This window comes from Poecilia reticulata, linkage group LG22 (assembly GCF_000633615.1).
Source record: "Poecilia reticulata strain Guanapo linkage group LG22, Guppy_female_1.0+MT, whole genome shotgun sequence".
NCBI classification, from domain to species: domain Eukaryota; kingdom Metazoa; phylum Chordata; class Actinopteri; order Cyprinodontiformes; family Poeciliidae; genus Poecilia; species Poecilia reticulata.
The window spans coordinates 18,605,666-18,632,337 of record NC_024352.1 but is presented as its reverse complement, the minus strand read 5'-3'; the positions used below and the strand labels follow the sequence as shown (position 1 = coordinate 18,632,337).

Here is a 26,672-nt window from a genome sequence, read left to right as displayed (position 1 = left end):
TTGTACAGTTTTGGCTTAGTTACAGCCTTGTTTTTCTCTCAGAAATGATTACTCGATTGCTGAATCAGTTAATGATTGTTTAAATTATTTCAATTGATTAATCACAATTAATCAGAATAACTGTCTCAAAATGTTTTAGATTTTATATGTAATTGTAGTGTATGTAGTATCTGCTGAAACAGGGGTGTTCTGCACATCAGGAACTAAGTTTAAGAAGATTAAGGTATGATATTGGATCCACTCTGTCAGTCTGTACAAGAGGCTATGCAGATATTAAGCAGCTGTTAGCTGACCTCTCTAGTGTTTTTTTTTTTTTTTCCAAGAAAAAAAATCTGGGCAATGTTTTATGTAGAGAAGAATCGTCAGTCTCACTGTGAGGTCTTTGATATTTTCCTTTGTTGATGCGTAAATCTGGCTTAGACCCCATGCTGATGGGCGGCGTGTAGTTGCTCATGCTTTCAGCAGACCTGTTGGAGCCGCGGAGGTCTGCTGCCTCTTTCAGCACACCTTCCTCCTTCAGCCCTCAACTCGCCTCCAGTCTGTGGGTTGGGGCGGCTGTGGGGGTGGGTCTGGAACTGAAGTTTAACGCTGGCTGGCCCAAACAGCGGTGAGCCGCATCAAGCCATGGCTCTGTGTGAGGTCTCATTATCAGATGCACCATGGGGGAGTGATTTCTGTTGATACTTAACAGGCAGCCACTTTTTTTGTGGTAATTGATGCTTATAAATGGAGGAATGTGGCAAATTGGCACTGAGCAGGGGAGTGGCAGCTTGGCTGGCTCCATCACCACCTTCTCCCATATTCTCCAATGGTTTGGCCCTCGGCTTTGGGAGACCCTAAACCTTTCCTCCCTCTTTTGCCTCACTTCATTTTTTTTTTTTTTCAGTGAAGAGTTTTTTTTTTTTTTTTGTGATGGCACCAGACCACACAGAGTGCAGGTTTTATGACTTCCCTTCTGACTGTACATTTTTCATTCTATCTGAAACTTGTTTGCTGTGTTTCCCAAGAGCAATTAATCCAGGCCATGGCAGAAGCTTTAGTCAAATAGTCCAGTTTTTGGCACTTATAGGACTCAGAGAACATTTAGATTTTTCTAAGGCTCTGATTTAAGTCATTAAATCACTTTCTGGGCTAAATGGAGAACTTTGTAAACACGAACGACACTCCGTTGCACAGTTGACCTCAGGGTTTAAGCAATTACTCACTCTCAAGCAGGGCCATATAAACAGAAAGAGACTGACACTGAGTAAAACCAGGCATGGCCGCAATCTCCATCATGCTGCTGTGCAGTGATGCGACAATATGATTGTGGATCCTTTCACCATGTGTGTCTGTTTATGTCCACTGTTGTAAGATTGCCTTGTTTTAAATAAATAGAAAGTCCCGTAAACATCACAGAAGAGGACGGTGCAGGATAGAGATGGATAGCTCCTGAGAGAACATTTATTGTTTCTGTGAATCCCTACGTTTTGTCTCTTTAGGAATATAAACAGTATCCACAACCAAATGTATTATATTTCCTCCATTTAGATTTTGTTCTTTGAAGGAATATGACTTGTCTAACTTTAGACGTAAACTAGCACTGTGGGTGTGTAACAACACACTGACACATTTTTCTTTTATGTCGTACAAGGCCTGGCAGCTCAACAGTTTTCCCATTGGACATTTTGCGCACAGGAGGAAATAAAGTAAATAAAATACCACAACGGTATGATGTATGATTAATACTCCCGTAATATTTCACTGAGACTACAAAGTAGCACTGAGATGAGGCTGATTGGGTTATAAGCACATTTCGACTGGAGAGTCATGATTACAGTTGCTCCTAAGGATGGAGGAGGCTGAGGTGAAGGTTGGATTTAGTGTTAAACAGAGACTGGCTGTGCCATGTGCTGTGTATACATTTCACATAGATACCAGAGATAAAGGCAGTCAGCTGAGGGAGGAACTCAACAGCTTAAAACACAGGATTTACTGTTACCAATGGCTTGCACTGAAAAAGAAGATGATCAGACAAAACGTGTTTAAGTACAATAAAATTAAGATGAATTATTTCTCTGTATTATTGTGTTCAGCTGACCAACCTGAACCTGGCCAATAAGATGCTGGGCCGAGAGAGTCACACACTGACCCCTAAAGCTGCTGCAATCCACAAGCCTGTGAGAACTGCTCAAGCTGGAAAAGACTATCTAGCCAGTACAAGGTAAGTTTTGCAGAGTATGGAGAAGGTTATCCGAGGGAAATCAGACATGTTATGACTAATAGTAATAGTGATCTAACATATTTTGTTTTTTATAGTCTTTTTTTCCTCTTCGTAACCACTTTCAACATTGGTTATTGTAAAAAACATTTGATTATTATGAAATTGTTTCCAAAGTGTTAGAAGCATGACAGCTTATATTTCACTTTGTGTTAGTGATTTCTTAAGCTGTATCCAGTTGTTCCTCAAGGGACTGATGTTCTTTATATGTTATGTCGTAGGTCTTCAGTCTGTATCTGACTGAAATCAATCGCAAAGAAGCAACTCAATAGATCCAGAAGTCATGATGACGCTGGTCTGAGCATTTCAGAAATGTCTGATGTACAAGCATCCCTCAGGTTTTAGTCTAAGAATGAGAAAACATACAGATATCTTCAGTGTTGTTGAGGATTTGTGCAGAATAGCTCAAATAGCTTCTTTTTAAAAATGAAGTGTTTGAAATGCCATCTTTCAATACACGATATGTTGAAACTTTAAGGAGATGGACTACAGAAGTAAAAGAGCTTATTGTTTAGTAAGAACAAGAAACTGATTCAAAATTAGACAATAAGAGATCCCATGTGTATTAAATTAAGTGTTCAGTGAGTGTTATTGGTATCGCACAAGTTTATAAAAACCCCCAATGACTCCATGGTTAATGTTACAGTAGACGTAGAGAAGTCTTGCTTTCACCTTCATGGTGTCTGGTGTCTTCGCTCTGATGGGAATGTTTATTATTTCTACTGTAAGCTCGGCTACTTTAATAGCTTATATTTAATTAAAAATCACTTCAAAGTTATCTGCCATGTTATCAAAGTTTTATATTTAGAAAACATGCACTCTGCAACCTTAAGAAAACCTTGATGTTGCTTTTGGTCCAGTTTTAGCCTTGTGCTTATTTTGCTGTGTTTTATTTGCTGTCCTCTGAGACATCGCACAGATACGCATCCCGTATGAGGTCAGATGCAATCACCACAAAGTTAAACATCATGTCTTTCTCCTGATGGACTTTAAATACAGTGTTTATGTATAGTCCTGAACTATTCTTGCTGTTTAGATTCAGTAGGGAAGCTTTAAATGTTAAAATGTGTTTGAGGAAGCCTCCTTTTACCTTCATGCGTCAGGATGCTGTTTAACTATGAAACGTTATGTTCCACTTTGGCCAAACTGCTGTCCTGAGATTTTTGTGTTTTATAGCTGCCTACTTGGTCACAGTCAATAGAATCCAAAGGCCTGTTTAATGGTCTTTAACAGAATATTAGATTAAAATTGGTTGGTCTTTGGGAAGGAATTGCCCCTCCAGGCAGTTTGGTGAAACTTGGTGCTGGAAAATGTTGCTCTCTTTATGTAATTAAAGTTGTGTTGTCACTGCCAGAACCTTTTTGGCATGAAGGGTAGCTTATCCTCCACCATGCTTTTTTGCTACAGTAACTGGGGCGAAAACAAATACAGGTAGAAATTTGCCCTGAAACTGGCACCGGTAGGGAGGACAGACTTTTTGAAATGGCTGTGGGCTAAAGTTGCAACTTACCTGTGGGAAGATTGTAAACATTTCTGATTGGTAAAAATTTCCCCTTCATTTTGTTTCTTTCATCTCCCAATTTATACTCATTAATGCTACTGAGACAGCAACACTTTTTAAGTGACTTAACAGATGAAGTTAAAGTTTTAAAAGTAAGACCGGCAGTGGTCCAGTTGGTATCATTGCCTTGCAGCAAGAGAGGCATGGGTTCTTTTTGTATGGAGTTCTCCTTATGCAAGTGTGGGTTCTCTCTGGGTACCCCGGCCTCCTCCTACCGATTTTAAGTCTGAACAGAGGAGCTGCTGCTTGTGTGTGGTTACATTGGAGGCTGTCATCGTAGTTTGAATAACTACAAACTTCTCTGTAAAACTGATTTTAGTTCATTTTCAGAGGTTAACCGCTTTGAAACTGGCAAAATTATGTTTTTAGGTAGACAATTGTAATACTGGTCAGACCACCCCCTTTGCTTTCTTCTGCTACTTGAAGTCTGGATCGGCTCAGTTCATTTAAGGTCCATACGAAATCCATTCTATACGTTTATTTTAAGTTAAGAGTGGCAAACCTTGACTTTTAAACCAGTGTAACTGATGTGAATTTATATAAACTTTGTTTTAGTCTAGCTTAACTGTTTCTAATCACATTCTGGACTCCACTGTTGAGGTGGATGTCCTCAGATCACCAGAGAAAGAGAATCTGCTCAGCGTCAGAGGACGTAATAGACCTGAAGGATCAGATTTAGGCCCTGTGTAATGGAAACCCACTCATAAAATGGCCTTCGTAGATATAAAGAAACTCATAGTCGAAACGCTTCAGAACAACTGGCTGCTGAGTACCCATAAAATATGTCTTACCTCTGTGTCTAGTGAAATTCCTCTTTTCTCACTCCTGTCACGCTACAGTGAGAAGAAAAAAAAAGAATCAAACTATCCTGGTATATGGTAATAGACCAGGAATACTATGCTATAATACACATGATCGGCCTCCACTTTTACTTTTTTTGTTGCTGGTAGTGTAAATGGCAGTGCCTCAGACAGCTTGGCCCTGATCTCTGACTCTGGTTTTCCAGTCCAGTCCTTAAATGTATCGAGCTGTCAGGGCATTCCTGGAATGTCTGGCCGTTTCCCCTTTACAAATGTTTTTATTTCCACCAACCAAGAGGGGACTTTTTATAGAATTTATTATTCACAAATGGCTTCATCTAACCTTCATGGGATACACTAGAAACAGAAATCAGCATTTGAGAGATCCAGTGCTGTCATTTTTGGTCTCAGAGTTTTAGAAATGTTACTTCCTCATGGTCTTTTAGATGTTCTTTTATCAAGCAATTCATGTTTGTGTGGATGTGTGTTTATTGTGCTGAAATATCTAATATAATTACAAATGTTTTTGATTTCATACACACTGTTTCATGAAACACTGAATTTTCTCCCCTGTTATACTTGGACCTATGGGTTGTGCCAAACATACTGAAACTGTTAAGCACACTGGCTCTTAACGACCACAGGGGTGAGGTATGATGGGTTTCAAAGGCCAGCGCGGCTCTTTGAAGTGCCGCTGCCAGGATCTAGCAGGTATGCTGCATCAGCATTCTCAGAAGTCATGCCTAAATCCTTTGTGCTGACAATTAGAGGATGTTCAATCATATAGCACATCCTGTCACAGCCACTGTTAACCTCACTTCCGGTCTCAGACATCTTTGTACTTTTATGTGAAGTGAAATGATGTGCTTTAAAAACACAAATGGGATGCAGACGTTTAGAGACCAAGCCAGCTCCCCACAGAGTGATTTCAGTGAAATGTCAGAGATTGCACGAAACCTTGCAAACATGCTCATATCTTTGACCTTTTCTTATTTAGCCGCATTGCAAAGTGTGTTTCATTTGGACTTTGCGATATACCGACAGAAAATAGTGCAGAATTGTGAAGTTGAAGGAAAACGATAAATGATTTGTAAAAATCATGATATGTAAAACATTTTATAAATCATGTAAAACATGAAAGAGGACCATACATTAACATACATCCCCTTTTATTCTGAAACACCTAATTAAAGTCCAGTGCAACCAACAAGAAAAGGCCCATGGTAACTCTGGAGTAGCTACAGAGATCCTCGGCTTAAGTGATTGAATCTGTTGACAGGACAACTATTAATCGTGCAGCATACCATCCCCAGAGTGGTAAACTACCTGCATTTCTATGGCACTTTATCAAGTCAGCAGACTCCAAATCAGTTTACACTGCAATCAGTCATTCATTCACACACTTGTGGTGAACTGCATTGTATTCTGGGCAGAACGGGGTTCGCACTGGCAACCCACCGGTTGGTTACAGGACAAAACTTCAGCTTAATTGGTGCTTGTAATACCTGTCTCCAATGCATAATTCAGGTCCATGCAGACCAGGAGGAAGTTGAGATTGTGCTTTCTGTGAACAGCAGCTGAATTGTTCATAATTTAAGTGCAATTGTTTAATCTTATTGTTTATATGTAGTCACTGCAACCAGAGTCAGTGGTTTTTGTCACTGTGGAGAAAAAGTTACATGTATTCATTTGTTTGACGTGTGATGGCATTATGTGAATTCTCTTGTTGAATATTAATTAAATTTAATGGAGATTAAATGCAACTGTCTATTACTATTGTCATTTTAAAAACTGATGGGTAAAAAATTGATTATAGATTATTTTTTTGACCCTGTCAGTCAAAATGACAGACAACAAAAAAGGTCAGTGCAAACTAAGCAATTAGTTCTCAGGGCTTTCATTTGCTGGAAACACCAGTGGCTTTGTTGTTTATAATCAACTTCAATATCTGATTTATTTTACAGTCAGCAGTTGCTTCTAGACGGTCTTTAGTTGTTTAGCCAAATAAAACTATTGTGAAATGTTTCTAGTATTTTATCCTTTTTTATTGTTAATGATATAACATTTGTTAGTGTTCTTTTCTATACAGCTCTATAAAACAAGAACTTCAGAAACTGTACTTTTACAGGGTGTTTAAATTTAATTCAGTGCCTTGTAATGTATTGCAAGGGTGTAACATTTCAAAAGACCTTTTTGAGCGCCCATTCTCCTGACTAATCAGAAAAACTGCTGTAAAAGTGTCTGAATTCTTTGATGCGAGTCAGTGTACCACAAAAAATGGCCTGATGTCTCTGTTCCTTTGAGTTTAAAAAGAGGTTTCATTCTCTCTGATTGGTAACAGATGTGGTTCTATGAAGGAGAAGCCTTTAGGTAAGAACAGCTGAAATTCCACTGAGTAGATTTAGTTCCATCAGATTTAAACACCTCTGGAGCAAAACTGATAGCAACTATATTTGAAATATGATGACTCAGTACCCCTTAAAGAGTGCAATCCCTACTTGCATAATAATGATTCCCTTATCGTTTCATTCAGGTGTGTTGCACTAGATTCTTGAAAATAGGGACAAAATGGGTTTTAATTTTCCCTTTTTTTTGTTATTTCTCAACCTTATGTATGCAAATATGACAAATAATGTTTTGGAAATGTAAATATGCTAAGGTACAGGCTCCCAGTTGCAACATTTTTTTTTTTAATTTAATTTTTAATCGACCCGACCCAAAACTTTGTCATCACCACCTGACAAAAATAAATATAAAATAATTTTGAATGACCCTATTAGTGATATTTTACTCATTTTACAGACAAATGCTTCTCAAGAAACCAAATAAATATTATTTAAAACAAAAACAACAAAAAGTCCATCTGACGGAGTTGACGGTGCATGACGGAGTTGACACTGAAGGTGACACTGAAGGTGATGACAAACTAGTGAGTAAAAAGAAAAACGTCATACATGTGAAGTAATGCAATTTATGTAAAATACATTAAAATGAATTAATTGCACATTGAAGTGAGATTTGACAACAATTTCACTGAAAGAGTCAGAAAAACTCTGATGGAGTTGACATCTGACGGAGTTGACGAAATGCCAAACTACCTCAATTTATATGATGTTATTCTGAAGGAGACCATATTGTAGCTCATCAGGTCCATGAAATCTTTACAGTATACTAAAATTAAGCTTTTATTTCACAAAATTTCATCAAAGTTTTGTAAATTGTCAGTAATGGTGTTGACACATCATGGTTGTGACAAAAAAACTTAGGAATAAAAAGAAGAAAAAACTAAAGAACAACATAAGCTAACCAGAGCTAACTAGCCCTCTTAGCAAAGGAAGAGAAGGGAAGTGGTCATAGGGTCCTCAAAAGTTCTGGTGCCCCCCAATAATGCCTGATTTTTTTTTTACATTCTTTTCATTTCTGATGGTGTTGACAAAAACTAGGGACAAATTTCAATGGAGTTGGAAAATATATAAAAATTCAATTTAATTCAATTTATTGATACTTTTATAATTATTTATATGACTATTTATACTTAATTGTCATAATATATAATTTTAGCATTTCTTTAGTTGTTTTAAACTCTTAGAATGTATTGAGCTCTGCTCCTGGACAAGGAATTTTACAGGCATCATCCACCGACTACAATGTTTAAAAAAAATATATATTCAACAAATACCAGGAAAATATACATTGTTGTGCATGACCCAGGTTGGTTTAGTCAGATATTTGAAAAAATTATATTTTGTGTATATTTTATTCATATTATGTGCTTTATGCATAGGACCTGTTTTGTCCCTATTCTCAAGAATCACTGCTAAACGTTTCAGGACACCACATACAGGACAAATCATATCCATGTGTTAGAATGGTCTAGTCAAAGCATAGGCATAAATCCTATTAAGAATGTGTGGCAAAACTTGAAAACTGATATTCATCTCCATACGGTCTGACTGAGCAAACTGGTAGAGGCATATTTCTAAAAACGAAATGTGGTTATACAAAGAATTGAATTTGGGGTGCATGCTACAGATTGTAAAATGAATCAACGCAATAAAAGTGCAAATATTTCAGAGACCAGACATGAAACTGATTTGTAGGTGGATGGAAAAATAAATGCAGAAAAAAATAATTAACTAAATGAAAAGATACAAAATAAATGGATGTATAAACAGTATTGTGTAAAGAAGTCTGTCTATGGAGTTATTTTTCCACACTTTTCCACCATGTTTTCCAAGCTTGTATGTTTCTGCCTTTTATGGTGTGGCATAGAGCCTTCAGCTGTCTCTAATGATCTACATATAATGAAGTTTAGGACTTCAGACTACCAGTAGGCTCCAATCCTATATTTCTCAGGCTTCTTCCAGCTTCAATATAAGCATTCCTTGCATCATTGGACTGAACAAAACCATAAATACGGGTCATTTTTCGCATTTCAAGGATGTTTCTTCTCTGTGTCATGTTGTTGCAGGAAAGCTCTATAAACAAACACTGATTAATGGCTGGAAATACCCTCACAGTCTTGAGGCGTCTGATGTTTACACTGTCCAGGCAGGGCTTTGAGATAGTCTGGCATGATGTCATCTCAAACGGTCCATTTTCCCACATTCACTCCGAGTTAGATTGATGCTGCACATGTGCTCCCGTACTGCTCCGTTGTTCAACAGTAAGTTATATCAGCAAATTAGAAGACGGCAAGCACAGCAGGGAGTAAACTGACACTCCTGAGCAGTCTCTCTAAATTGGTGGTTAGTCCTAAAAAGTCTGAGCTCTGCAGATACGGTGTGATGAGAATATCAGATGGAAATCTGTTTTTGTCTTTCAAATGTTTTTTTTTTTTTTATTCATTTTATTGGTTGCTGTGCTGAACAAAATCTCTTCCTCCTGTTGTTAAGATTCCCGCTATCTGTAGAAGTTTTTTTAGAAGTTTCTGTGGTGTCCTCAACATTTGGTTCTCTGATGAAAGTGAGCTCGAGAAAAGCTCATGCTCTTACTGTGATAGGGCGGTATGGATGCAATGTATGCTAATAAAACAGCAGGTCTAAAGGACATGGCGGTCCAGTGTGCAAACAGCAGTCAAGTTAGAGGAAATAACTGCTGTAAACAAGGAACAAATTCTTCTTTTGTCCCCCAAGAGTTTTAGAATCACTGGCCTCATAGGGTTCACAGACGAGCCTTTGTTTCCAGAAGCTTGAAAAAGAAAAAAAAGAAAAAAAAAAACTTCACTGGCTCCTAGTCACACCAGTTGTTTTTGCGATATATGAGCTATTATGTGAACTGAGAAATGCATGGGCGGATAGCATGTTCACATGGGTTTAAGATCCCCTGTGTCTTTGTTTGGCCGCTCAGGACAAGGAATATTTTTTCACTTGAGCGACGCAAGATTATTATCCCACAGTTTGCATTGTTGGTCAAGATTAACTGAATTCTAATTTTAGTTTATCATAGTTGAAGTCTAAAAATATTGCAGCTATTGTGATTTTAGGTCTGCTGTGTTTTCTTTAACTATGGACCAACGGACAAATGTTATTGCATGCATGGGAGGAATTTCCAAGAACATTTTGTTGTTAAGACCCCCGAGGCTCCCATTTCTTTAACTGTACATGTATCCCGTTTTTTTTCCTCCTTCTCCCACTCTGTATTATATTCTTCCTTGCAGCTCCCAATAGATCCCTTTATGGCATTATTTTTGGCTGATGTTATATATATAGAGCAGCAAACCAGACTCCACATAGACTCAATTTAAGCATGTCTAAAGGGCAGGCTGGTCACTTCATTGTTTTACCAGGAGGAAAATGAATTAAAAAACGTTGAAGCAGGCTTAATTCTAATGGCAGATAATCCAGTTACAAGCGTGTGGAGCTCGTCAAAAAGTTTTCTTTCCAGGTTGTGGCTTTGGGATGTAAATGGGACGTGAAGCCAGAGGAGCACTGAGGCTAAGAACAAAGATTTTTAGTTCGGCCTTTGCTTGCCACAGCCTTGTCCTCTGCTTTGACCATGATCTGCTCACTTTGATTTGGAGCTTCTGTGGGCCTTGCAGCTACTGGTTAGGATCTTAAAAGCTGGCTTGTCAAAGAAAATGAGAGTTTACAGATTCATCTAGAAAAGAAAGTAGAATTTTGTGAAAAAGTTCAATAATTTTTGTCAATCATCTCAGAAAGTGAAACATAAAGGGAAATATATATAGACATTATTTCATTTTGATGATTACAGCCTAGAGATGATAAAAATATCAAATTTAGGGTGTCAGAAAATGAAATTACATAAGATAACAAAAGATATTTTAAACCAAAATGCAAAGCTACTGCAAGTCTGTTTAGCCAATACTTGATTTTGCTTGACAATCCTTTCAAGACTGTGGTTATCCCTGTTGCAGGTACACATTTTTGCCTTCCACTCAACTTTACAGAAGTTGAGTGGAAGGCAACTTGCTTGGATAAAGCACTTGGTCTTTAGCAGTAACCCTTGGGCATACCTGGGCATACAACAATCAACAGTCAAGTCAACAGTTTTCCCCATAATTTTAAAATATTTCTCTTTTTCACAATGGCTGTGGCTTTTGGATTTATAGTAAGCCATAATCAGCATAACTTCAGGATATATAGGCTTGAAATATTTCATTCTATGTAATACATGAGCTTAAATCTCAGTTAAATTTTCTGAAATTGGTGACAAAAAATACAGACCTTTATTACCTGCTGTTACATCTCTTGTTTGTTGGAAAATTAGGAAAAGATGCAGCTACAATCTTACTCCAAGGCTACCGAAAGATACACTCAAACTCATTGATTGAACTCAGATTTAACTCATATGGCATCACTGGTTTGAATATTGCAAACAAGAGTGTGATTTCTTGGTTTCAAATGGTTTTTTCTCACTTCTGCTTATCTTTGCTCGCAGGCCACTGCAGACGCAGTCTGCCCCCAATGTGGTGATGGGCTTGAACTCCACGCAGAGCAGTCAGTCAACCAAAGGAAGCTACCAGCTGCAGTTTGCTATCCAGCAGCTGCAACAACAGAGATTAAAGACCCATCAGTTTTTAGACAGGGACCATCCCAGACACCAGGTACATATGCAGGAGAAAAACAGATGGACTTTAACGATTATTATATGCAAAATATTGCTTTGGCTAACATTACTGTTTTACAAAATTATCTTTTTACTATTAAACTCTTAAATATTTCACTAGTCACACATTCTGCTAATCCTTTTCCAAACTGTGTTTGGTGGCAACATCGTTTTCAACAGGAGTTCATTCTCAGAAAGCCAAGCATTATTCCTTAACCAAAGTTTATTCTGCTTGGCTGAGCTTCTATGTTGGGCTTTGATGGGAAGGCGAATAATGCTGTCGAGAAGAGTAAATACGGTGGTCTCACATGTATTTACACCCCTACACCTTATGTTATTATTTCATATTACAACCACAAACTGTAATTCATTTTTGGGGCGGTTTTGTTGTGATAGATTGCTACAAATTTGTGCAAAATAATGACCTGTAAAAACGTCTCTACATAAGATCTGAAAAGTGCGGTGTGCATTAGTTTTCAACTCGTGATATCCCTAAATTAAATTTCACACAACCAATTACTTTAAAACCTAACTACTAAATAGAGTCCACCCCTGTGTAATTTAACCTCAGTATCATTATCTGCTCTGTGAAGACTTCAGAGGTTTGTTCGGCTTGAGGCAAAGTTTCACCTTCCAGCAGAACAACAACCCAAAACATACAACCTATGATAGAGCGGTTTAGATCAAAGCATATTTATGTGGTACAATGACCAAGTCAAATTGTAGCAAATTGTAGACCGAAGGAGAAAATAGCTTGTCACAGAAGTGCTAGTCTGACAGAGCTTGACTTTGGACCTTTAATTACAGCTAAAGGTGGTTCTACTAAGTATCAACTTGGGAAAGCTGGCTAAAGCCTTTCAATTAAAAAGTCATGTTTGTTTTTTCTTTGTCTCAATTACGCACAAGTTTGTGTAAAGATGTTGTATAAATATCCTAATAATAAATTGAAGTTTGCTTTCGTAATTTGTCAAAATATAAAAAATTTAAATGGGATGAATGGTTTTGTAAGACGCTGTATGGAATCTCCAGTTTTACCAGCCCAGTTTATGTCAAAGCTCCATTTAGTTTTTTGGCCTTGCAGCATGGATATAATTTTGGCGTATGATTGTCACCAATTGTAATTTAGCAACAAGAAACACTTGAGGTTATATCTGACCAGCCATGAAAGCTGTAATTTAAAAGTGTCCACGTGGCTGTTTCAAAAAGCAGGAGGGTTGCAGGAGCGTGCTTATGCTAATTCATCTTACCTTTTTTTTCTTACTTTGTAGAGCCACCTTTTGCTTCAGTTTCAGATGTTATTTGCTTTTGAGGTATCAGATTAAAGAGGTTCATATATTGGATATCCACATCATACTTTTCAGCATTATATATTTGAACAAAATTAGAAACCACGTTAACTGCTTCCACTAAGTAGTGATGTGCTTCTTATTGTTGATCTGTCAATTAAAATCAGTAATAAAATCATCACAAAATAGTTAAAAGGGTATGAATCATTTTGATAGGCATTGTATGATTAAAACAAGCCAGCAGCCACAGAACATATTTGAAAGACCTTCAGAAAGCCTGGAGAAATATTAACCAAAATCTCTTTAAGAGATTCCAAGAATCTTTGGTAGTGATCGAATGTTGAGTCATCCAGAAGTTTGTAAGCTTCCTGCGTTCATTCTTTACTTCCATTAATGATTGATTTTGGTATTTTAATTCAAATGTACTTTGTTTCGATAGCCTCGTTTTTTGTTTTGTTTTTCTGAACAGACTTTAAATAATTGATTATTCTGGATCAACTAAAGATGCAGAAACAGGCTTTCTATTGATTGTGAATGCTCATGTGTATTCATGGGTGCTGGTTGGAGAGACAGAAAGAGACGGGGATCTGTTCCGGCACTCCAGTCCACGTTCCAGTTACTGGGTGCAGACTGTTCGGCTCCTCCACTGGCTTGGCCCTGGGCCACCTGGCAGCCAAAGAAAGGTGCCCTTCCTGGCCCCGCTCAAACTGAATTGTGGCCATAGGCCTTGCAACCTGGAAACCCAGCTTCTCATTTATCAACACAGGAATTACATCAGATATTTCATGTCACCTCATTGGCCCTTTGAACGGCTACTCTGAGAAACTGGAAAACCATTAGCATGTTAGATAGCCGTATAAAGCAGCAGAGAAAATAGCATGGGCATGAGATGTGGAAAGAATGTATGCAAGCATTCCCTACTGCTGCTTGGACCGAGTAAAATGTGCTTCTAAAGTATTATGTCAAAAAGACAACAGCATATTCCTCCTTCCCAAGCCTTTGAAGAGCTTTTCCATAAACAAATAAATGATGCGGGGAATTTGCTTTTCAGTGCAGCCAACTTCAAAAAATGTTAAGCTTGTTTTGATACTGGATGGTATTTCATTAATATCTGCACTTTTCCATGCCAAGCACTTTGATACTTCACCTTAATAAACAGAGGCCACAGTATTTTCCATGACTAACCCATTCTAAATGTGATTACACTTCCGCTGGCCACTTTTGGAGCGGCTTGATTTATTTTGTCCTTAAGAGTACACTACTCCCATGGATGCATGCTCCACCTCTCATCCAAGTTTTGTGGAGTTCCCTCTGGAGACCTCTTGCCTTATTGCGTACGAACAACTGGCCCTTCCTGCTCATTATTAATCCTTCTTCTATGATATTGGTGAAAGGACTCTTTTTAGGAACAACAGAAATTAATGACTGATTAAATTATCTCTACCTTCAACCTCTTCAACCTCTTTTTTGTTCAACCTATTTCTTTTGTTCAACCTATTTCTTTTGTTCAACCTATCATTGGAAAATGAATAGTGTACGGCCCAACTGCAAACCTACTGAGATTTAGCTGTTCACCAAAAAAATGATACGCAAGGTGGCTGGAGAGTTTCAGAGATCCATATCTGTCAGGCAGAATAATATTTTAGATAATTACTCAACAAATTTGGCACTTATGGAATATTGGCACAAAGAAAGTCATTGTTGAAAGAAAGCCAAAGATGTTCTGTCTGCAGTTTGCCAAGAAGGGGCTCTGGTCAGATGAGTTGAAAAATAAACTCCTTGGCCTTTATGCAACATGCACAAATGTGAGGTGGATAGTTAGCAATATTTCCGATCTTGCCATGTATGCTGATGGCCCCTCCTGCTTTTGTGGGGGTTTCAAATAATTTGCACCAGGGCGGCAACTAACGATTATTTTAGTAATCGAGTATTCTATTGATTATTCTGACGATTAATGGAATAAAAAAGTGGCACATTCTGTAGATTTTTTTCTCTTAGCGGGTGCAGATAAGCTGGTCAAAGCCGACGGGAAGGTGCAGCACAGTGACTCTAAACATAAAGCTAAACAAGTAATGAACAGGTTTAGATCAAATCACACCAGTTTGTTAGTATGTTTGTTAAAATGTTGCTCTTGTGCCGTTTACTTTAATTGAGGTTCCTTGTTTCTCCTCGCAGACCCAGTTTCATGACCAGACAAGCAGTCCACACCCGCAGGTATCCACAAAACCCTCCGGCTGCCCACCGTCCAGCTTACATGTTCGGTCCAGCCACAGCCAGACCAGTGTTAGCCCGGCTTTTGCTCCAAAGCCACCCAGCAGCGCGCTGGAAGGACAGGGCAGAAAAACAGCAACAAAGCGCCTAATAAAGTAAGTCTTGCAGGTGAAATGCTGTATTTCTACTTAATGGCGAATGAAACAATGTTCCTGTGGACTTTCCAAAACATTAAGAGCAGTGGGGTGGCAGTTTTGGCCCCAGCTCGTGGAAGGAGACAGGGTTCATGGGATCCTGGAGTTCAAGCAGACACGGTTAATGCTAATGAGAGTCAGAATATGAGTGTAGTGTACTGCTCCCAGCCTTTTGGCCGTGGGCTGTATCTTTCTGTTCAGTAAACAACCTCATCACAGGCCTGATTTCTGCCTGAACTGTAAACAGAATCTGGTTCAGTGGAAGGGCCCAGGCTCTGGGCTCCATTTAAATCCTGTTTGGTTTGGAGATAAGGTGAAGAGTACAGAAGGAAAAATAAAAAAGAAAAGGGGTGAAACTGGGCTCAACTGCCAGCTATTTCCCCTGCTAATTTTATGACTCTGTTACTGAAACATCCATCCAAATTACACAACAGCAGCAAGCCTTTGTGATCAGGGCTGATTGTTTGTTTAAAGCATGCCGGCAGAGGGCTTTTCAGTTTTGTTTAATGTAGACGAGGAATGGCACGACAGGGGAGTTTAACTCCAAATGATCAACAACAAATCTATCTGGCAGTTCATTTTTTAAATTATTTTGACTTATTCACTCCAGCCAGGATTGAGTTAAACATTTACTCTGCTATCTGTTACATTCAGCACGTTGCCACATTGGACCAACTTTACCTGGCGTAGAAGGAGTTAGTGAGGCAGAGAATAGCTGATATAGAGTGGTGAGCTGTATTTGCTTGTGTGTGTGTGTGTGCATGTGTGTGTGTCTTCCTGGCAGTTGCTGTGTTTACCTTCTGCATGTGGAATTCCAGAGCCCCCCTCACACTCTCCTCTGTCCTGCATTTTTGTGGTCGACCAGTGTGACAGGGGAGAGTGTGGGAAAAACGGAAGCTTCAGGAGCAAAAAAATGCGCTGATGGAAACAATGAAAAGAGAGAATAAAGAGATGAGAAAATAAAGAATGACAGAGAAAAGTAAACTCTATCCAGAAGAAAGAAGATGATTGTTTCCAGAAAATGGAAGGATAATAAGTTGCTTCCCCATTTTTCCAGGGCTCTTTTTTGGAGCAACTCTATACCTTTGTTATTGAGGCACATCTGAAACGTATCCCAGTGCCGAGCTAATCCCCTCCAACTTATAATAGAATCACTGTGCTGTATGCATTGAGAGAGTTCAAGGTTGCCTGGGTCTCCAAACTCCGTTCTATATCAAATTGTAAAATTATTGTTTGATATACATATTCCATCCTTTGTTCCCCAGGATTTTTCCATGAGTAGTGCGCTTCTGATGTTTGTTAGTGCTCTTTGAAGGTCTAAGACATAAAATCTTTCCAAGTACTGCCCACTAAACGTCTGGAGTGGGCAGTACTTGGAAGGGCTGACTTCTTTACCCATTCATTTTCAGCTTCAGCTTAGTTACTTAACCTGAAAACATTTTTCACATTGCAACCACTAATTTAGATTCGATGTGATAGAACAACACATTATTGCATAATTGTCGAATGGAAAGAAAAGGGTACTTGGTTTACTCTAATATCCCTGAATAAAAACTAAACTAACATTGTGCATCACCTTGTACACTTCATCTCTAGTTGATGCGCAGATGGATGGAGCTAAATGCAGGGCTATCTTGGAAGAAAATCGATTTAGAAGCTGCAGAGTTGAGGCTTCCTTCAGGTCAAAACTGTAAATATACAACCAGAGCTCCAGTGGAATCCCTTTATACACACACACACACACGCACACACACACAATCTTACGCAGCTATCCAACAGGGGACATTCCATTGACTTCCATTCATTTCTACAGCCTAAGCCTTACCCTAACCCTTTTCCTAACCCTAACCCTCACATACCTAATCCTAACCAAAAGTCAATTCACACCTTAGTCCTAACTGTGACCCCTCACCCTAAAACAGGGTCATTTAAAGAGGCGACCTACAAAATGTCCCCTCTTCAACGGTGAGTCCCCTGTTGGTGAGTGTAAAATGACACCCATGTCCCCTATTGGATAGCTACACACACACACACACACACACACGCACACACACACGCGCACACACACACACACACACACACAAATCAAAGCATATTTATGTATCAAAATGACCCAGTTAAATTCTGGAACCTAAATCCCATCGAGAATTGGCTGCACGAAGATTGATGTTCACCTAATCTGACTGAGCCAGATCTATTTTAGTGTTTTTATGTGCAAAGGTGGTTGAAACAAAACCAAAAGACTTATGTCTGTACTTGCCACAAAAATTGGATCATCAAAATAATGTCAGGTGGATTGAACGCAGAGGCTTGCCACATTCTTCTGATATTTAAAAATAGATCAGCTAAAATAATGCATCCCTTTCTTGCAACTTGACAATTTTCCACACATTTTATCCCCTAAAATTCTAATAAAACACCTTGACGTCTGTGGTTGTAGTATGATCAATAGTGGGAAAGTTAAAAGGCTGTGAACACTTTTGCAGACTCTCAACCTTCAGGATTGCCGTTAAAGCTCTGCTGCCACAGAGCATGCTCAGTTGAAGCAAACGTGCAGCTTGTTGGTATCATACTTAGCAGGGCAGGGCCCTCTCTTTGCTCTATCATCATACCCCAGCTGCCAACTTGAGGGGCTGCAAAGGCTCAAAGTGGTATGACTTCAGTGAAGGCTTTGAAAGCAGCAATTTGTAATGCAAATAAATGAGCCTGTTTGGTATTTTGTTTGCAAGGTTTGGTTAGTCGCAGCTGTAACTACGGAAACCCGTGCTGTCGTGTGGCATTACTAATAGGGTGACAATTACACCAGCGCCATTAATGTCAGCCTCGCTGTTGCTCTCACTCCCTATTAATCAGCCACAACAGTAGTTATTTTCATAGAATACTCCATACAGACAGAAGCCGCCAAGCGTGTGTTTATGGTTAAACTTTATCCGCTGTTGGTCAGGGTGGAATCGCATTAGGCACACGCTACTGGAGCAAGCACAGGAACTCCAGATCTGAGTGAATTGTTAGACTTTCCCAAACGTTGCGCTTAAGGAGCCGTCTGCACACACTGCAGGTTTGGAGTCAGCTCTCACCTGCAGCGTTTCTGGCTGCTGTTTGACTTTTAAAGTGACAGAGTCAGAGACTGTTGACAAAGAAAGTGATGTGAAAGGACCCAAAGGTCAAGCTTCCCCCCCCACTCGCCCTCTCAATGTGAAAGGAGCTGCTTCCTGTTGAGGTATGCCACGCTTAAAGTGGGCCAGTTCTATTTGTGGTTGTGTAATGGTATGAAAGAACAACTGTGCAGCCCCTTACAAGGAGGCAGTGTGTACCCTCATTACCTTATTAATGCTTCTTTGGCATGCTGCTGTTATGGGGCGAGAGGTTAATGCCAGCTAAGCTTTATTTATTGTTCCCCCTAAAAATGCTCAACAGAATTAATGCATAAGGTTACAGACGTGTCTGTTCATGCTTTATGCTTCAGTAGCTCTTTTAATAGCGTGCTTCTGGAAAACACTGCACTCACTGTGCAATTATGTGAAAAGAGGTATTTAATTTCTTTTCTACAATCTTTAGACTTGTTTATGAAGCCCTGTGAGGTAAATACACCACTCTATTTGCTAATTACTCTGCATATTCTTTGTTTGTAACCTTTTCTTGCAGCTTGACTGAGTCAGTAATCACCGGCCTATGCTAGCCAGTGTGATAATCACATCACCCTGGACAAGGAGGAGGAATTTCTCTCCTTCTTGTCACAATAGCCCTCAAGAGGCACTCAGTAAACACTTAGCCCCACCAGGCTCCACAGACTGCACACAAAGTGCAACTATTTGAATCTGAGTCCACTTTACTCATGTCACAGGGCTCGCACGGCGGCTAAAACAATCACACGCAGGGAGAAACTGTTTCTCTTCGTGTTTGGTTTTGATGTCTGGTTCCACAGAGGCCTTGGAGGTCTGCAGAAACAAACAGTCCTTGGGATATTTTTCCCCCAACATTACTTTCTTAAAAAATAATCATTTTCAGTCGTCGTTCATTCTTAAGCTGTTTCTGATTAACAGGCAGATGTCCTCAGAGAGTTCAGCCAGTGGTTCCATGTCAAGCAGCCAGCAGGTGGTCTACGAGGCCATTTGCGGTAAAACAGGTGGGTTTGATGTTGCAGCTCTACATGTATATACACTTCATGCTGTACCACAGTCCTCAGGCTGGAGGGAGTTATGCCTGTATGCCAGTGTTAGTGATTACAGGCATGCATAGTGGACATTCCCCATTGAGGACTGATAAACACCACTGGATATTTTTATCCACCTCCTTCTTTCTCAGTTGCTCACTGTTAAAATTTATAGCATTGTTGGAGTTTGAAATAACAGTCGAATTTCAGTTCCAACTAGTTATTACACTGAGGTTTTATTAGTACCTGTAGTAAAACCCTTTTCCAGGATACTATTGAAGAAAAGAAGAGAAAATGTTCAATGATTTGAAAATCAGGGCTGACTAAGTAGTAAGGAAAAGTTTGTAATTTTCATATTTTCCATCTTAAATTAAATACATTTGTGTTTTTTTTCGCTGTATCTTCAGATATTATTTCCATTATTTCATGTATTTTATGTAAACGTCCATCCATCCAGTTTGATGGATGGATCCAACAAATCCATTTGTCTGCACATGTCATATTTAAATTTCAAAATGAATCGGATATTTTTGGTAAATACAAAGTAAACTTTTGTATTCATACTTTAAAATGGGCAAGACTGACATATCTGTTCATTTTAGTCTGAAAAAGTAAGAAATTTGGTCACAAAAATCAGAAAGTTTCAGTTTTTGTAAATTAATTATGTTGAACTGGAGACTTTAGTGCATCTAGCAGGCTCATCTCTATTGCCTAGTAAAGTGTGAACTGTGCGGAATATGTGAACCTATTGACATTGCTTTAAAGAAGCACCTGTGGCTGAAATCCTGTGAGCTGTGTTGCCTTGGCACACTTATGTGTCTCAGTGCTGACAATTTTCTCCATCAGTCACGTCTTTTGCTGCAGTGTTCCCATTGCATGACTAGTCAGAACATGGCTTGTTTTAAGCCAATTTGGTAACATGTAGTTGTTATTACAATGATCTTCATTGCAAATAACCACAGGTCATTAGACATCCATTTGTAACCTTCTATTGGAAAAGATAATCGAAAATCCAGTTTTATCAATAAAGTATATTTTGGTTTAGAAAATCTCTCCAGTTCATTTTCTGCCAATTCAAACACCAAGATTTCATTGATAAAAAGTTTTTTGGAGCTCGGTACTGCTTTTGACTTAGCTGAGCTGAGTTGATGGACTAGCTGAGTGAGTTTTTCTAGAACTATATTAATTGATCCTACCCATCTCAGATTATGGAGTATACAACATCTTTCTCTCTCTCTCTGTTTGCTGATGACACACAGCTTTATACTTGTGTGTCACCACGTCACCGCAGGCGCTTGCAGTCACTAAGTTTTTCCACAGTATTCATGTTGGAGGTTGTTACTCAACTAAGCTTAATGAGGCTAAACGCCAGAGACCTTCTACTAAAACTAGGTGTCATTATTCACTCAGAGCTAAATTTTAATATGCACCTAAGGTCTATTACCAAAGAAGCTCATTACTATCTTAAGCCATCTATCACAATGAAGACTCTCCTGTCAAAGTACAGAAATGCCTGACATGGAGAAACTGTCAAGTTCTTTAAATCAGAACTGAATTTTCTTAATTTTTATCTTTTTTTTACTTGTCTTGACCATTTATTTTCCCCCTTTGTTTCTTTATTTTCCTGCACTTTAAATAACCTAAACATTTATGCAAGTAACCATTCACTTTGGGTGATAAAATTTTCACCCAAAGTGAAAGGTAGCAAAAAAGTGCTACCTACTGGAGTCAAGATATTAACTACTCATAACCTCTTAACATAATCCCACAAAAAAAAAAAGAATTACCCCTTTAGAAAAGCTGAAATGTTTTGATGCATTATGAAACGTTACAGAATTACAGCTACTGGTCATAATTACTCAAATGGTTATGGGTAATAGTGGTAAACATGCCCTTGTTAATTTTTTGGAAAAATACTTTAACTTCAAGAGGATTTAGACGTGGATAAAACCAAATTCCCCGTAGAGTGATTTTCAGTTTGGTTTTACATGGTGTGTGCGTCACTGACTTAATGTCTGATTATAGCTGAAAGATAAGAGAGCATAGTAAAGACTTTTTATTTGCACTTAGAGACCCAGTAATGCCAAATGTTCACACCATTTCCAGTTACTGTGCAAACAGCAAGAGCTGCACTAAATAAATAATCCTTTTTAAAGGACATATTCTGCTCAGACTGTGTGGGTTTGTTCACACAACTCTGTGCTTCATTGCAGTGACGTTGATGTCAGGCAGTTTGGTCACATCTGTTTGTTTGATTATATGCTTTTCCCAATAATCTGCTGTACATAAGTACCAGCAGATCCTTTACATGTCATCCTGTCTGTGAAGACGGCCCTGAGATGGAAATATACAGTAACCTTGCCACGGTCGTACCCCACACAAACACCTTCAAAGAAAACGTCTTTCGAAATATTCCCCTTTGTCCTTCTTCTCTCTGACCATAAGCTCAGAATACCAGCTGAACCCAACTAACATCTTATAAACTCATCAATTACTGTAACTGGATCCTTTAGGAGCAGCTTCTAAATTTCTTAAATGCACTTTTTCCATCATTCAGGATGCACAGGGTGAGGAATGTTTCCCTGGTCTATCTTTAAAAATTATCTTAAGCCTTTATAGCTTACATATAGTGCTGGTAAAAAGGTTACAGTGGATATAAATCTCATATTATTTATCTTTTCATATTTCAGTATTAAGTGTCAAAATTATACATATATGCCTGAACATATACTTGAACCTCAGTGATATTTGGTAAAATGCCTGTCAGTGTGTTACAGACAAACCTCACACTTTTGTAGCTATCAAGTAATTCCCACTGGTTGTTTGACCAATGGTATTATCAGTACATTGCATTTATTTTGGTTAGTTTAGTAGAATTGTCTTTGCTTTTCAGCATATTTCTTGAATTTTAAATACTTGCAAGTCATACCAAGCCTTCCTGGAGGCTTGAACTGTGTTGAAGTTTTAAATATTACCCAACTGTTGGCCATACTATATGTAATGCACCAATTTGACGAAGCTACTTGGAAACTACAAGCACTGTAAACAAAGCAACCCAGAGGGGAGAAGGGACACGACATCTTTGCCATCAATAAAGTGTCTTGTATATTCTTCTTGCGCAATTATTAATTGGTCAATATTTGGAAGTGTGGCCAACACGGACTGAAAGGTTTTGTTCACTTCCTCTGCTGCCTTTACCAAACCACAACCCTATGCAGGCAGACTACAAATCTAAAACAATACAGACAGTTGTAAATTTTTCTCAACTCCTTTTGTTTGCTGATTGAAATTAAACCGGAAAAATCAAGCTCAATGGGAGAAATCTCAGATGGAGTACTGAAGGGAGATGAGAATCAAGTGGAAATGCATAGGAAGGCAGTGGCCAGGCTAGTTATATGTCTGCCTGTCTAATCCATTCTAAAACATTTCTGAATGTGCTTTTATGAACAAAAACTGTTAAAACAGCAATTTATGTTGAAATAACACAAACTGTTACTCTTTGATAAAAGCAGATTCATTGGGACGTTCAATAATAACTCAATGAAGCAATCAAGGCTCAAGTCAGCCATAGAGTGGAAGCTGCTTCTGTGTCACTGTGTATGGTGAAGTGAGTCTGATATCATCAAAAAAGAAGCACTTGCTCCAAAACTGTCACTAAAATTCACATCTCTCTACACATAAACAAACCAGACACCCATCCATCCATTTTCTAACACCCTTGTCCCTTAGTGGGGTCGGGAGGGTTGCTGGTGCCTGTCTCCAGCTAACGTTCCGGGCTAGAGGTGGGGTTCACCCTGGACAGGTCACCAGTCTGTCACAGGGCAACACAGAGACACACAGGACAAACAACTAGGCACACACACACTCACACCTAGGGACAATTTGGAGAGGCCAATTAACCTGACAGTCATGTTTTTGGACTGTAGGAGGAAACCGGAGTACCCGGAGAAAACCCACGCATGCACAGGGAGAACATGCAAACTCCATGCAGAAAGACCCGGGGCCGGGAATCGAACCCAGAACTTTCTTGCTGCAAGGCAACAGCTCTACCAACTGTGCCACTGTACAGCCCAAACCAGATACCTTGTGGGGAAAAGTTTTATGGTCCAATGAAATAAGTTTCTACCTTTCCAGCCATAATCTCAACATGAATGTTAGAAGGAGTCAAGGCGAGGCTTTCAAACCTAAGAAAACTGAATCCAGTCTGAAGCATGGTGATGGTAGCATCAGCCTCTGGGTCTGTTTTGGTGCCAGTAATATTGATGCATTCCACAAAATGGTTGGAAATTCTTCTGCTTCACCTCAAATCAACAGCTTGATGGTTTAACTTGGGACAGAGTTTGGTCTTCAACCTGGACAATGATCCAATCCCATCAGAACTGGTTTTTGGCATGAATCACACTGGATACCCTTAAGCTTCTAGACCTCGACTCCATTCGAGCTTGCGGACTTTTCCTAAAGGTTGGGTCTCTGCCAGCAAACCAAACAATCTGAATGAGCTCTACTAAATCTGTCAAAACGAGTGGTCAAATATCCAGCTTGAGTTATGCCAGAAGCTTGTTGATGACTACAAAAAGCATGTGGTTTTTCTGTAACTTTCAAGGGACATCCGTCTAAATATTCGCAGGGACGAATGTGTATGTTCACACTTGCTTGTAACCGAAGAAAAGAACGATTTAAAAAATCCCTAATCAGCACATGTAAAGTTTTTACTAGTGCTGCATGCTGTATTTCCTTGATTAAGAGGGATTCGGTGTGCAATTTAAAGGGAAGGAGGCTGCTGTCGGAATGGCTGCAGCCTTTGTGGAGCACAGAAGTGCATCAGGTCTTTCTGCCTTTGTAGCAAGATGACTGAGCTCCCCTGATTGACTCTGACAGGCAGTTAGAGCGAGTCCAAATGGAGAACATTCTCTATGATCAGCTGTCACCCATCGTTAATCACACTCCCGCTTTATCTCTCTCCTGCGCGCTCTTTTAATCTCTGCCTCGGCGCTCGTACGGCTCTCCCTCTTTCCCCTGAAAACTTCTCCGGCTCACGTCAGCCTCCCCTCCTCTTCTTCCTCCCCTCCTCTCCTGTGTTGATTTTAGACATGACACGAGGGCACGGTTCTGATGAGGACCCACCAAAGCTTACAAAACGACATTATATCCACCACATGTGTTTTACAATGCTTCCCTTGAGGTTTCCTTGAAGTTCTCTGCTCTCTACAGTTGGTAACTGTGTGGAGATTTATTGCTCAAGCCTGAGAAGGAAATGAATGCAGCATTTGTGCCACTTTAATGGGGGTCTGATCGTGTTAGAACAAATAGCCTAAGCCTCTTTCTATCAAAGTAGGTCTGTGTGGAGCGTTGGGAAAGCAGGGTAGTTACTGACCGACATCCCCTTTCCAGATGTATTATGCAATTTACTGCCTGAATCACTCTTTTCAAACAACGTACATGAAACAGTACCTTGCAAAAGTATTGACTTTTGCTGTTTTGTTGGGGTTTTTATGTGATAGACCAACACAAAGAAGGATAAACTGTGAAATCAGAGGAAAATTATTATTTTAAAAATGTTTTAAGCATAAATAAAGTGTGAAATGCATTTGTATTTGTAATTTAGAGCCTGAAAAGTTTTCCAATTCTTTGTAAAATTGCTCAAACTCAATCAGATTTTATTAAGACCATCTGTGAGCATCGATTCTCAAATCTTGCCATATTTTTAATAGATCCATATATACACATGCACAGAATTGTTGGTACCTTTCCGTTAATGACCAAAAAACCCCACAATGGTCTCCTAAAAATCTTGAAACAGACCAAAACTTTACTGAAAATGAACCAATGAAAATCAGGCATTCCCTTTGAAATGTGGTTCAACAGAATCATTAAAAAATAAACTAATGAAACAGATTTGGACAAAAATGATAGTACCTTCAGAAAGTTATTTGTCCACAGGGGCATTTTAAAACTTAAGTGTGTTCTCTAATTAGTCAATAAGCTTCTGTAATTCTCTGATCTCAGCTGAATTAAATATGTTTGGCCAACATTTAAAAGCCTCATCAGTGCCAGAAAACAATCCAGTTCCTTCATTCATGTTCATGGGGATGTAATTAGTTTGAGCTGCCAAAGGTGACAAGTAGTCACTGTGCACTTTGGTGACATGGTGTGTTGCACACTGAACAGGAACCACAGGAAGTGACAGGGAGAATTGTCCCAGGAGATCAGGAAAAAAATTATAGACAAGTATTTCAAAAGTGAAGGTTATAAGACCATCTGCCAGCAGTTTGATGCGTTTGTGATGACAGTTGCACATATTTTTCAGAAGTTGAAGATCAGTGTGACTGTAGCCACTGCAACCTCCGTGGCTGTGATTGCACATGGAAAATTGATTACAAATTGAAGAGAAGGATAAGCACAAATGGCTCCAATCATTTTTGCTCTGGGCAGTTTTATTAGTTTTTTTATTTTTATTTTTTTATAATTCTGTTGAACTACATTTCAAAAGCAATGTCATGTCTGAGTTTCATCGTTTAATTTTCAGTAAATTTTTATTGATTGTTACCTTTGTCAGTTTCAAGTTTTTCTGGTTTTTCGGTCATTAACATTTGGGTTCCAACTATTTTGTTTGTGTATATCTTTCCATCAGCATGATGCTGTCACCACCAGGTTTCATCATGGGGATGCTGAGTTTAATGTGGTCTGAGATGTTAGTTTGAAAAACAGGTACATGTCATTGCATCGGCCTCAAGAACCTTTAGTTTGGATGTACTTGTTTCATATCGCTGCCGTGTTCCTACATGCCATTTGATAAACTTTAACTAGGACGTTAGCTTTCTTTAAGACCCTTTTCAATAAAACCCAGTTTTCAGAAGTGCACTACCATTATTTGTCCTCTCTGCAAAATTTACCTGCTGGGTGGATCTGGATTTATATACATATCACCAGGTTTTATTGTTTAAACATTCTAAAAATAAGTATGGATTTAATTCCGTGTTACAACTGTTCACTATTTTGTGTTGATGTACCAGATAATCCCAGTGAAATAAACAGATGATTCTAGTGTGGTGAATTAAGAACAATCCTACAGATCCTGGAGACACTAAGGAACTGAAAGTTTATCTTGTGACATTTGGATTTGAACAGGCAATATTGCG

General features: G+C 39.0%; 1 protein-coding gene across 10 annotated transcripts in view; it reads left to right on the top strand.

Annotated features, from left to right (window-relative positions):
• The window catches only part of ttll5 (tubulin tyrosine ligase-like family, member 5), a 65,334-nt gene that overhangs the window by 35,578 nt on the left and 3,084 nt on the right, over positions 1-26,672 (top strand). For 6 of the 10 annotated variants that reach the window (XM_017302495.1, XM_008400267.2, XM_008400262.2 and 3 more), the window contains exons 28-31: positions 2,076-2,203; positions 11,522-11,687; positions 15,151-15,341; positions 19,424-19,506. In XM_017302495.1, the coding sequence (XP_017157984.1) occupies positions 2,076-2,203; positions 11,522-11,687; positions 15,151-15,341; positions 19,424-19,506 (568 nt within the window). Of the gene's footprint in view, positions 1-2,075; positions 2,204-9,092; positions 9,283-11,521; positions 11,688-15,150; positions 15,342-19,423; positions 19,507-26,672 lie in introns of those variants that run through there. The other 4 variants (XM_017302496.1, XM_008400269.2, XM_008400268.2 and 1 more) reach the window with 2 other exon arrangements.